The 14,131-nt window shown below is 40.5% G+C and overlaps 1 protein-coding gene across 2 annotated transcripts in view; it reads left to right on the forward strand.

Moving 5' to 3' along the window:
* The window catches only part of CIR1 (corepressor interacting with RBPJ, CIR1), a 42,593-nt gene that overhangs the window by 1,929 nt on the left and 26,533 nt on the right, over positions 1–14,131 (forward strand). The window contains exons 2-7 of one of the 2 annotated variants that reach the window (XM_039495543.1): positions 6,019–6,113; positions 6,680–6,753; positions 9,611–9,621; positions 9,725–9,780; positions 10,218–10,266; positions 10,455–10,572. In XM_039495543.1, coding sequence (XP_039351477.1) covers positions 6,019–6,113; positions 6,680–6,753; positions 9,611–9,621; positions 9,725–9,780; positions 10,218–10,266; positions 10,455–10,572 — 403 coding nt within the window. Of the gene's footprint in view, positions 1–6,018; positions 6,114–6,679; positions 6,754–9,607; positions 9,622–9,724; positions 9,781–10,217; positions 10,267–10,454; positions 10,573–14,131 lie in introns of both variants that reach the window. The other variant, XM_039495542.1, reaches the window with a different exon arrangement.

The following is a 14,131-nucleotide window of genomic DNA, read 5'->3' on the forward strand; positions in this document are numbered from 1 at the left end:
AGTACTGCACAGGATGGAGCCACTGACCCCTGGTACAACCCCCTGATACCACCCTGGCCAGAGCCACTGACCCCCAGTACATTCCCTCCAACCCCCTCGGTAACCTCTCTGGTAAATTTGGGCCATATATTTTTTTTTTTCCTCCAAAAGGAGTCCTAATTTTGATGGGGCTTGGCCATATCATGCTGGTTATTGACCTGAAACAACTTGGGTTTGACATTTTTAGAGTGCATCAACTTTGTTCTAGAAAACAAAATGTCTAAAACTGGCTGTCATACATGCTGTAACTTGTAGAAAGTGGTGAGACAGCAGTCAGGAGAGTTTGGGGACTAGTCAGGGGACGCTGCATGACTTGGCGGAAGTTTTATTAAACGTTCCTTGTGCTTGCCCTAAGTAAACATGTAATCTTACTGATGTCACCTCTGCCATTCCACTACATACCCTGTCTACTGCTTTGTTTTGCTTTGCATCAATTCTGAAATTAAATTGTAAACATTTTGGAGCTGGTGCCCTGTATTTGAATGCGACTCCATGCAGATCCAGTTTCTGGATTTAGAGACCATCAGCCTGGATTCATTGGCAGAAATGGGTTTCAGTCTGTATTATGAGATGCAAACCACACTTTGGGCACAGTAACCTATTAGATAATAGTAACCTATAAAGAGGGCTGGCCTTAGGGGTGGGTCACCGGGCAACCTCCCAGGGGCACTGTGGTCAAGAGGATACCGGGCGGCAGTGCAGAGGTGCCCCTTGTCAGTATGGAGTCAGAAGCTTTTCCTGGTTAGCAGGGGAGCGCTGGGTGGTAGGGTGCCCAGTTTTCTCCCTGCTTCCTCCCAGTGGAGGAACATGGGGGAGGGGCGAGCAGTGATGCACAGATGCTGCTCACTCCCCAACATTCCTCCATGACCCCAGGGGACTGTGGGGGGGGAGGGAGCGAGGAGCAACACCAAGCGCTCTGTGCATCCAGATCACTTACCTCACCTGGGCTGTGCTGTGAGGTGAGCATCAAGAGCTGCTGCTCTGCTGTCTTCCCCTTACACAGCCCTGGGTGGCAGAAGTGACCAGGATGCAGGGAGCCCTGACCTCGCTCTTCCCCTCACAACCTCCTAGGGGTGTGTTGGAGGAGCAGCATTGGAGTGGGGAGTGAGCAGCAAAGCCAGCTGCTCCATGCATCCAGGTCAATTTCCCTATGTAGGTGCAGGAGGGGGCACAATGCAGGGGTTGGGGTGCAGGATGGGGGTTCAGGGGTTGGGGAGCCCACGGGAGCCAGGCAATGAGGGAGGTGACGCCCAGGGAGGACAGGGTACCAAAATACAAGTTCGCCCAGGGCACCATTTTCCTTAAGGCTGGCTCTTAAAAAGACAGGAAGTGGGTAATTTCTTCCTCAACTTTTCCAGATTCACATTATTTGATTGTCATGAGAAGTGAGTGTATTGTCAAAGTATTTTAAAAAAATTAAAAAAGGGATGAGAGCCATCCTGGCTGGCACAATACATCAAGCAGCTGCCCAGGATAGATTTACACACTGCAGCTATGTCAACAGTAGGCACACTTTACCGGTAGAGGATACCAGTATACTAAATTGGCAAAGTGATCCTAGGGTGGATGCAGCTTATACTGACAAAGCTGTGCTTTGTATCTGTTTAGTAAAACCACCCTCTATGATTGAAACGAACTACACTGCTAAAAACAGCTTTGCCAGTGTAGCTGTGTCTACAATATACACCGCTCGCTGACTTGGTTGTGCTGACAGAAGTCTGGAGTGTAGACCTTTCCCAGCTTTGTCTATGCTAGAGCTTTTTAGGGCTCCTCTATACATGAAAATTACTCTGGGTTGAGGTAGGGTTTGAATTTAAAGCAGAATATTGCAGAATAACTCCAGGTATGGCCACTTGTGGAATAAGAATGCCTTTTCCTGATTTAGCTTAATCCACAGTAAGGTCTGGTCTACACTAGGAAATTAGGTCGACATAACTAAATCATTCAGGGATGCGAAAAATCCACACCCTTGAGCAATGCAGTTAACCCAACCTAACCTTTGGTGCTAGGTCAACAGGAGAATTCTGTCAACCTAGCTACTGCCTCTTGGGGAGGCGGATTATCTACACCAATGGGAGAACCCCTCCAGTCAGCATAGGTAGTGTCTTCACTGTAGAACTACAACGATGCAGCTGCAGTTGTCTTTTAAGTGTAGACAATCCATAAGAGTTATCACACATGGCGTAGCTAGCTATTCCAGAATAAATCCATGTGTAGACAAACCCTTACCTTGTTTGCCAATTAACTCCAGGTAGTTAACATATTTGTAAAGGCTATTCCAGACATCTGTATTTGTAATAAACATTTGGGGAGAATCCAGACTAACCTTTACAAGTATCAGAGTAGTTAATGTGTTAAGTATGTTAAGTACTTTGAGTTAATGGGGTGTGTCGGGGGGGGGGGGGGATCACTAGGGCAGACAAACCTGAGGGGCTGGTTATAGCACATAAGGAGTAGGTCCTAATCTTGGCTGTAATCTGGAAACAGATATGATATGGCCACATTAGCACATCTGTTTGCGTGATCAGGTCCCTTATTTTAAGAGTCACTTGCATTGACATGTAGAAGTTGGAAATATGTTCTTTATTTCTGCATTTTTAAACATGAGATTGTGACTTAACTGCATTTTCTGTTAACAAATTATTGCTAGCTAATTATTGCTTCATTGAGAGGACTGTACGCAAGATTGTGCTGTGAGATTGATTAATCTGCACCTAAAAATCAATGTGTGATGAGTATAAAATAACTGCATTTAACAGCCCATCTGAAGTGTGACCTCTTACTTTGCCTCTAATATACGACATAAGCCATAAAGATGAGACAATAGTATACTAAAGCTTACAGCCACAAGATAGAAAATTGCACCAATAACAAATGAGGACCCTGGAACAAATTCATTGATAGAAGTGAGCATAGACCTTGACAGAAGGTGCCTGTTCAGGAAAAAGTTTGTTTAGGGGATCAGAGCAGTACAAGGCAGCCCTGACCTCCTGTCCCAGTGGTGGGCAGTGCTGACTGGAGAGAGGGTGTATGGCCAAAGCAGTTGGGCGAAATGTGGCTTCATTATATCCCTTAATCAGCTTCAGTCAGAGCTGCCCCACTACCTGACTGGCAGAAGTCCGGGGGAAAGGGTGGAAACACTATCTGACCTACCCTGAGGCCAGAATGGTGCAGAGGGGGGTACTTTGGCTTTATTCTATTCTATATAGGTTTTTATACTGCCCTCCTTACCATAGCATTGAAGTGTGTTCCTGGTAGTGTCCATTGAAAGTATAACACTGAGCTCAGGCAATGACTGGTATATTTAGTAACTGCTTTGAGCTCACCATTGTGCATATCTGTACATGTAAATGCATATGTGCAGTTTTTGTTATTAACTAACTTAATAGTTTGTAAAGGATCCAAGTGCTGTTAGGTGATTATCACACGATTATCCTTATCCAGGATGGGTGTGATTTATTCTGCTGTTCAGAAACCCACATTTAGGCTGTAATCTTGATCCACAGAGCCAGGGGCAACGGAAGGTCCCTAAAATTGACAGGGCCACGGGCATCCAAACCATGGCCCCGCTCCCTCACATTGCCCCCTTTCCCCAAGGCCCTGCCCCCTCGAGCCACCCCTCTCCGACACCTCCCCCCATTGCTCACACTTGTGGCTGGTAAAAAGTGGGAGGGCATAGCAGTATCCCTACACAGAGCTGATGTAGCACTGCAGCCAGCTCTTTTTCCTATCCCGCTGAGATGCTTATTTCCAGCAGCCCATCTCAGTCCAGATGACCTTCCTCCTCCTGCCACATGTGAGATAAGAAAGCTATAATTTGACAATTCATTTTTTATAATTTCTGTGGCATCTCTTTAGAGTAAAATAACCTAAAGTTGGATGATGGTAGTATTGTTTCATCTTATTATCCTCTTATAAAGTTTATTTAATATTATTTGATTCATTTCTGTGGGTTAAAACACCTTAAGTCTTCCCTTATTACAGTCCAACTTTTGCTTTTAGCTATTTTTGATGATGTGCACATCTGCAGAAAAATGACCTCGGAATGATACCTCTTTTATCTGCATCATTTTGCAATGCAATGATTGTTTGCTGCACATACAGATGTAGTTGGACATTATTTTATAGGATATAATTTTGTACAGGCATCCTTTTATTCTATTTTGTTTATATGAAGAATTTGTAGATGTTATTTGATCATAAGCAGCAAATCACAATTCTAATCATGTTAATATTAGGGCTGTCGATTAATTGCAGTTAACTCACATTATTAACTCAGAAATTGTGATAAAAAATTAATCACAATTAATCACACTAACAATAGAATACCAATTGAAATTTATTAAATATTTTGGATGTTTTTTCTTCATTTTTAAATATATCAATTACAACACAGAATACAAAGTGTACAGTGTTCACTTCATATTATTTTTTATTACAAATATTTGCACTGTAAAAATGATAAAAGAAATAGTATTTTTCAATTTACCTCATACAAGTACTGTAGTGCAATCTCTTTATCATGAAAGTGCAACTTACAAATGTAGGGTTTTTTTGTTACATAACTGCACTCAAACAAAACGATGCAAAACCTTAGAGCCTACAAGTCCACTCAGTCCTACTTTTGTTCAGCAAATCACTCAGACAAACAAGTTTTTTTTACATTTACGGGAGATAATGCTGCCCACTTCTTAATTACAATGGCACCTGAAAGTGAGAACAGGCATTTGCATGGCACTGTTGTAGCAGGCATCGCAAGATATTTACGTGCCAGATGTGCTAAATATTCATATGCCTCTTCATGCTTTGGCCATCATTCCAGAGGACGTGCTTCCATGCTGATGACGCTCGTTAAAAAAAAATGCATTAATTAAATTAGTGACTGAACTCTTTGGGGGAGAATTGTATGTCTCCTGCTCTGTTTTACCCGCATTTTGCCATATAGTTCATGTTACAGCAGTCTCGAATGATGACCCAGCACATGTTGTTCATTTTAAGAACACTTTCACTGCAAATTTGACAAAATGCAAATATGATACCAAATTGAAATTTCTAAAGATAGCTACAGCACTTGACCCAAGATTTAAGAATCTGAAGTGTCTTCCAAAATCTGAGCGGGACGAGGTGTGGAGCATGCTTTCAGAAGTCTTAAAAGAGCAACACTCCGATGTGGAAACTACAGAACCCGAACCACCAAAAAGGAAATCAACCTTCTGTTGGTGGCATCTGACTCAGATGATGAAAATGAACATGCTTCGGTCTGCAGCGCTTTGGCTCGTTATTGAGCAGAACCCATCATCAGCATGGATGCATGTTCTCTGGAATAGTGATTGAAGCATCAAGAGACTTATGAATCTTTAGCGCATCTGGCACGTAAATATCTTGTGATGCTGGCCAGATCAGTGCCATGCAAATATCTGTGCTCACTTTCAAGTGACATTGTAAACAAGAAGCAGGCAACATTATCTTCTCCAAATGTAAACAAACTTGTTTGTCTGAGCGATTGGCTGAACAAGGACTTGTAGGCTTTAATTTTACATTGCTTTATTTTTGAATGCAGGTTTGTATTGTACATAATTCTACATTTGTAAGTTCAACTTTCATGATAGAGATTGCACTACAGTACTTGTATTAGGTGAATTGAAAAATACTATTTCTTGTTTTTTACAGTGCAAATGTTTGTAATAAAAAATAAATATAAAGTGAACACTGTTCACTTTGTATTCAGTGTTGTAATTGAAATCAATATATTTGAAAATGTACAAAACATCCAAAAATATTTAAATAAATAGTATTCTATTATTGTTCAACAGTGTGATTAATCGTGATTAATTTTTTTTAATTGCTTTACAGCCCTGGTTAATATATAAGTAGACTGTGAGACTATATTGCTTTATGTGCATCTCTGCTATAACAGGATTTTACTTATAGGTAATGAACATTTAAGATTAATTTTTAACTAATGTGTATTTTAAATAGGTATGGATGGCAGAACAGAAAATATCGTATGATAAGAAGAAACAAGAAGAACTAATGCAACAATACCTTAAAGAACAGGAATCTTATGATAATAGGTGAGAACTTCCGCAGTATGAATAAAAGCTAAATTTTCCTCCCTCTCTGTATTCTATGGTATCAAGAAACAGACCATATTCAGGTGCTTGAAGTTGCATCACCGCCTGGTTTCCATTTTGGTCGCTCCTTTTGTTTTGGACCATCATTTTTCTGCTTGCTCAACTAATACTTCAAAAGTTTTATGAGTATTCATCTGATTCATATAAATGCAATACTACGGTCTCTGCTTGGAGCAACAAGTTACCAGAGATTGCTGCAAATGTGTGTGGTACAAGTGTACCAGCCCAAGTCTGTTTTTCATAATGCTGCTAGCACAGAAGTGAGACAGGTGTCTTCTGAAACATTCATGTATTGTGTTATGTAGCAGTGCCTGCAAAGCCATTGACCAATCTCTATATTCTTTTAATATTTAATCTGTAATGTTAACCTAACAAATGGGAAATTGTGAATTATTGTCACAATTCTCTTGTGTGCTTTTCATGTCTATTGTAAAATAGCTCTTTTCATAAATAACGTAAATTTGTGTATTTCCTGTGATATGTCCTAAACTGTTCTTTTAATTTAGATTGCTTATGGGTGATGAGCGTGTGAAGAATGGTCTTAATTTTATGTATGAGGCCCCACCAGGAGCAAAGAAAGGTACCCTGATTTCTTAACATCTTGTGGAAAATTTGATCTAAATATGTTGTGCGCTTGCACAAAAAACTGCTAATAACCTTAAGGTTGTAACGTCAAGTGCTCAAAAGTTAGGAAATGACATACTTAATGTTGCCCAGGCAACCTTTGTGCACTTGCATTATGAGATATGCAATCTTTTATGACATCACATACTATTGTTTCCACAGGAAAACTGTTTCCCAATGTTCTCTGGAATGAGAAACTTTTTTTTTTTTAAAGTATAAACATTTTTACAAGATGTACCTTCTGTTGATCCCTGACAATGGTGATCCCTGTTTCTCCTGCCAAATTTCAAGCCTTTGCTCCGAAGCATGGTGGTGCTAGAGCTTCTCACTGAAATGGTTGTAAAGTTTTGTTTTTTTTAAATCCTGGGCAAAACAACATATTTTACCCTAATAGTGTTCTCTGAAATGCCTTAAGCTTTTTTGCTGAAACTTAAAAAAAATCTCAGCCTGAGGCAGAAGCCTTGCAAGGGAAATGTTAACCCAAATGACTGAAGTTTGGGAAAGTTGTTAAAATGACCGAAACAGGGTCTTATAATGGGAAGTGTCAGGCAACCTTTCTATAGTAGGACCTGCCTGCAATAGTGTTTTGTAGATATATAGAACACTAGCAGATTTTTTTCTATTTCTAAGTGAGTTTGTAGTATGAATAAGGTAGTACTTTAATGAATCAAATGTAACGTGCTAAGACTTCTTCTAATTACAAGAGAGTACATCGCTAAAAAGCATATAATGTTTAATCAGAATAATTAAATAGCCCACATCTTGTCAGTATGACCAGAGAGAATCTGAATCCACATTAGAAGCCCTTGGAAATGAGACAGCTTCTTTGTAAAGTAAGTTCTATAATTTAACTTAAAGGCTCTTAAACCGGGTTCTTAAAAAGTCTGTCAATTTAAACAATCTTAGACACAAATGTAATCTTTTAACTTTACTGTTGTTACAAGTAACCCTTAAAATGACTATCTCTGAAATACAGGAATATTGTTTTCCTCTAGTTTTTGTGTTAGTTTACTTTGTGTGTCTGACAGCATTTTGTGCATAGTTGGATTGTCTCTTTCCCCGGTATAGTCAATAGGTTTTCCCTGTGTTCCAGTTTCCCCTGAAGTGAGAAACACACTTTTTTTTTAAGTTACAATTATTGTAAAACCACAAAAATTAGCAAGGGACTAAGGGACATAGTACCTGAATTAATGTTTTGTTTTGTTTTTTGTTTTAATGCCTACTTTTCTAGTTGGTTTTTATGGTACTTTTAACCAAAGACATTAATATAACTAGAACTTGCCTTACAGTAACAATGAAACAGATTTCCAGTGGTTTCTAATGAGAAAACTGGTTGATTGAGTTCCTCTTCATGTCAGCAACCTGTGCCCCTGCTAGGAAGTACAGTAGAACCTTACTAATGAAACAGATTGTGAATTACCACATTTTATAAATTAGCAAGAAATGTGTTCATTTATCTTGACAAGTACAGTTTAGGTTTAATTATTTATTTCATTTCATAGTCTAGTAGTAAATGTAGGTGAGTATATTTGTAAAAGTAATGATAACCAGTAATATGAGATCCTACTACAGCACTATTGTTCAATTGCTACAAAGTCGAGTGAGGCTGGTAGAGTTTATGTAAGAATAATCAGATTTGTGGTTAGCTAAGTGAAAATTAGTGAGGTTCTACTGTATCATTAAGAAAGCACCCCTGTAGAGAGATGCTGAATAGTTATCCAGGAATAGTGATGGTATTTAGAAAAACCTAAAAAATTCTTAATGTTATAGCATTTGCCGATAATTACTTAACGCAGTGGTTCTCAACTAGGGGTATGCATACCCCTGGGGGTACACAGAGGTTTTCCAGGGGGGACATCAACTGATCTAGATTTTGCCAAGTTTTACAACGGGCTACATAAAAAGCACTAGCGAAGTCAATACAAACTAAAATGTCACACAGATGCTCTATATACTGTACACTGAAATGTAAGTACAATATTTATATTCAATTTGATTTATTTTATAATTATATGGTAAAAATGAGAAAGTATGCAATTTTTGAGTCATAGTATGCTATGACACTTTTATATTTTTATGTCTGATTTTGTAAGCAAGTAGTTTTTAAGTGAGATGAAACTTGGGATACTTGTGGTTACGCAAGACAAATCAGACTCCTGAAAGGGGTACAGTAGTCTGGAAAGGTTGAGAGTCTCTGACTTAAACTTTAAGTCTTAAAGGATCTGTACCTATATTACTGTTGTATCTAACTTACAGTAATGTATCACTGGACTTTACCTTAAATCAAAATCTTTGTATGATAAACATTAATTTCATTTTGTGTAATAATGTTTCACTATGAAATCTTATTTTAAGTATTTTCTCAAGAATTGAAAACGTAGGCCCCAATCCTGTAAGCATTTAAGCACATGTATGACTTCACTAACATAAGTAGCCCTGTGGAAATCTGAGACTACTCACAGTAGTGAAGTTAAGCTTGTGCATAAGTGTTAGGAGGATCAAGACCCTAGATACTGGCTCATTAGGTTGTTTTGTTACTCTGAACTTCACTTGTATTTACTACTAATGAATGCAGAGCTCAACACCAAGGAGCAAAAATGCTCTATAACTTCAGCTATGTCCTCCTGCTCCTTTGTTGTGTTAATTTGAAAAGTCTGAGGGGAGGAAATTTTATACTTATGTTTCAAGGCAGTATTACAGTATTATAGAACTTTAAAATGTTCTGCCTCCGATGTAGATATCCACAACAGGCTATGTCCGTGATTAATGTCCTGTCTTATTTTTTTTTCATGCTTTTCTGTACTTCAAAGAAGAAACCAAAGAGGTAATCCAGCACATCAATTCTTAACACTTTCTTTACAATTACTTAATATAACTTTCAAACTTGATATGAGATTTTCAACATTCTTGTATTTTATGTTTTACAGCAAGAGGGAGAAACTGAGTACAAATTTGAATGGCAGAAAGTAGCCCCACGAGAAAAGTAAGAACTGTTTATTTATCTGGATAAAATCCACTCTTTTTGGAGCTAGTTTCCATTTTGTTGTGCTTTCTTTCCTTCTGTTACTTTTCAGGCAGGTGGCTTCTCTTATTCTGTCATGGCTGGTTAATCAAGCTTTTAAAACTAGAACACACACAACTCCTCAATCAGCTATTTTTCTCTTGGTTTTGTTCCAGGTGCACATTTGAAAACAACTGTTTTAGTACTGAACACTTAAGTACACTTTTAAGTTATTTGAAATTCCTCCCACTTGTGTGTATTGTTTGAGATACTTTGATTTTTGGAATAGATATGAATCCTATACATCTAACAATGAGATGTTCTGTGGTAGTTTTGTATATGATAGTTTGAAAAACTTTTCTGATTATTTGATTGTATTAATCTTAAGATTTTAATCTGTTTCTTTCTGCATATAACAGATATGCTAAGGATGACATGAACATCAGAGATCAGCCATTTGGTATCCAGGCAAGTTACATTTACCTCTGAGTGTCTTAGGTGTATTTCAAATGTTTGTCTAACTACATGACATTCACATTAATTGTATCCTATTCAGTAAGTTAAAACACCTCCTTAGACTTAAGAACATAGCAAATTACTAGAAGACATGAAATTATATTGTTAACTCAATTATGTCTATGCTGTTTATTCATCAGGTGCGGAATGTGAGGTGTATTAAATGCCACAAGTGGGGTCATGTAAACACTGACCGAGAATGTCCTTTGTTTGGTCTTTCTGGAATTAATGCAAGTTCAGTTTCCAGTGATGGATCAGGTAGGCACTAGAAATGCATTTAAAATGTTTTGTAATTGTCTATCTCAGAAAGGACTGACCATAAATCTTGAAGGCATTTCTTAGATCTAAATGTTGAATGTACAGGTACATCATGTTTCAAATGGTAGATGAAATAGGAAACGAGAATCCTTGATTCTAAACGTTGTATCTATTGTAATTTCTAGATCATATCTTAGATTCCAAAGATCTAATTAGTAATATGTGAAAAAGAAATCCTATGAACATTGTCCTGGTGACATTGCTTTGCCCCTTTATGTAGGCATCTAGTTCTGATGCAGCCTTGTGATGTCTACTTCAGTTCTGAATGGAAAAAAGATTCTTCTGTGTTGATAAACTAATGAGTTAAATGGACCATCAAAATTGTGTAACCACAATTCAGACTCAAACCATAAGGGCATGGGAAGTAGGGAACACCAATTCATACTGGTGACATACCGTATATACTCGTTCATAAGCTGAATTTTTTTTTTAGTAAAAAAGGGAAGCACCAGAAAAGGGGGTTGGCTTATGAATGGGTATAGAGAGGGAGAGGTGGACACAGCCCCTCCCCACAACAGAAGGAGCAAGGAGAGGCAGCAGAGCCAGAAGGGAAGAGGCGGGGCCAGAGTCTCTGCTTTTGGACAGGCTGCTGTCCCCCCAGCCTCTGAAGCAACTGCAGCTCCGGGGCTGGCAGGCTGCAGCCCTGCTGCTCGGCCCCACCCCTCAGAGCAGGCTGTGGCCGCACTGCCCGGCCTGCCAGAGCACACTGCGGCCGTGCCGCCCAGCCCGCTGGAGCACGCTGCGGCCATGCTGCCCGGTCTGGCCCGCTGGAGCAGGCTGTGGCCGCGCTGCCCAGCCTGTCGGAGCAGCTCCAGCTAGGCCAGAGACATCCTCCCCTGGCCCTCCCCAGATAAGGTAGGAAGGGATGGGATGGGGAGAGTGGGGGGGTCCTGGGCTAGGGGTGGAGTCATGTGGGGGGTGGTCACAGGGGTTACTCCCCTGACTCCCAGCTTCTCTCCCCCATCCCCAAAACATTTCCCCAACAGTTGCTGTCCCGGCCCATCAGGGTAAGCAGCTGGCGCGCCGGGATACTTTGTTTACTTAGGTTTACCTCCGTGTCTGTGGAAGCTTGAGGTAAACAAACCATCTTGGCCCGCCAGCGGCTTATCCTGGTGGCACAGGAGCCAAAGTTTGCTGACCCCTGAATTATAGGGTCGGCTTATGAACGGGTTATAAAAAATTTCCATTTTTACTTATCCATCCTGGGGGGGTTGGCTTATAAACAAACCGGCTTATGATCGAGTACATAGGGGTAGTTTGTCTTAATTTCTTAGATCTCTGAAGTGCCTAAATAAATTAATCGACAAGTAATTGAGGCTTAGTTTTCTAAATGCCACATTTTCCCCTAGTGTTAGGTTACCACTGCTTCAAGAACAGTGATTTTGCTCTGTCATCTTTCTTGTTGACTAGAAACACGCTGCATTTTATTTTTAGATCATACCATCCTTTAATCAGATGCACATGTGATTTAATACATAGCACGCTATATTTACTTTGAATGCTTGAAGGGGAATTCAATTTTTGTCTTCAGTAATTTGACCCAAGATTGTGATAGTTTCACAGTCATAATGAAGTATCTAAGAGTGATTCTAGTTGCACTGAAGAGGTGTGTTACAAAAACATAAAGGAGTCTTCATGCTGTGGCACATTCCACTGCAGACTATAGCAGATCTTACAGTCTCAGAATGAAATGTATTCTCAAGTCATTTCTTCAGGAACACCATTACAATTGGCACCCTCGTTAACTTTCTGAGCAGAGAGGCCAAGGATAGAAGCTAAACTATGTTGCTTTCATGTAATAACTATTAGTTCTTTTTGCATAGTCAGCCTGTTGACGATCTGTCTTATTTAAAGGGACTAATTCAAAAAGTTATTTGGTGTTCCTTTATTGAAAGGAAGTGCCATAAAGCTTTACTTCAAGAAACTATCATGCTGCTTTGCTTTTAAACATTGTCAGAAGAGCATACCATCATAAAAGCAACTGTATAGTTGTAGATGAGATGGCAGTCTTTCTGAGCCTCTGTATTCAATGGCTTATAATGTTGTTTACAGCTTAGAAGAAATTTTGATTGGAAAGTTTTACTGGTATATGTGTGTGGGTAGGGGGATGGGGAATTATACTTTATAGCTATTGCTAGTGAGACATGCTTTTATACTCAGAAAATTCAATTTTGTGCTGAAGTCAATCTTGACATATATAATCATCAAATACTCTTGTGAAATTTAAAAACATTTGTAAATAAGTGTTCACACATCGTATTGTGCTTATTCTTCTTCCCATTTATAACTGCACCAAGGCCACGTTTCAGTGTCTTGAAAACCTAACTAGTTTGTCATCAACCCTAAGTAATCTCTGAGTGTCCCAGGCCTTTTCCTAGTCAGGTACCTGTCCCCAGGCCTTCTTCCCAAGCAACTGCTAAGAGCATAGTGAAAGGGATTTAGTACATCTGACATACTTTCCATTTAAACATAAGCACTATAATTTCCACAGTTTGTGTGCTCTGAAGCCATGCACCTCCTAGCACAGGGGTGGGCAAACTTTTTGGCCCGAGGGCCACATTGGGGTTGCGAAACGGTATGGAGGGCCGGGTAGGGAAGGCACCCCTGACCCATCCAACCCCCCCACTCCTTGTCCCCAGACCACCCCCTCTTGGGACCCCACCCCCACCCCTATCCAACCCTTCCTGCTCCCTGACTGTCCCCTGGGACCCCACCCCCTATCCAACCCTCCCTGCTCCCTGTCCCCTGAATGCCCCCTCCTGAGACCCCCTGCCCCTAACTGCTCCCCCCCCGGACCTTACCCCCATCCAACCCCACCTCCCTGTTCCCTGACCACCCCCTCCTGGAACCCCCACCCCTAACTACCCCCTCACTGGATTTGCTGGTGGTTTCAGCAGCCAATGAGTGGGAGCAGCAGGGGCCAAATCCCAAGGCCAAAGATGCAAAAATCTAGATCTTTTTGGCAGCAAGGGTCTATTCAGCTGGTGGCCTCCAGCTCAGGATCATGAACTAGCAAGTGCTCCTGAACCATTATGATTTTAATTCCTGAAACGCAGTGGCAAAATTTAAGGAACTATTGCCACAGGAGTCCAGGGGTGGATGCTCGGCCCTAGTTGAGAAGGGAAAATCGGTGGTAAGGGCGTCTCTTCAGGCAGCCTTGGACACAGCTGACTCTGCAACCTGATCCATGGCTTCAGCTGTAGTTATGAGGAGAAACTTGTGGCTTCAGTCCTCTGTTACTCTAAGAGGTGCAGCAGACATTGCAGGATCTTCCCTTTGAAGGCACATCACTCTTCTCGGCGCAAACAGATGCCAAGCTGCATAGTCTGAAGACTCAAGCCACCCTGAAATCCCTAGTGTTACATACTCTGGCTCCTTCTTTATAAGTCCCAACTGGCGGCTTGCTTCTACCTGCCACAATCAAGACGAGACTACAGTAAGAGAAAGAGTAGAGGCTATAAAAGGAGGCCTCCGTCTCAGTCCTTGTCAGCCTCCGTGC

This window comes from Mauremys reevesii, linkage group 11, assembly GCF_016161935.1.
Source record: "Mauremys reevesii isolate NIE-2019 linkage group 11, ASM1616193v1, whole genome shotgun sequence".
NCBI lineage: Eukaryota > Metazoa > Chordata > Testudines > Geoemydidae > Mauremys > Mauremys reevesii.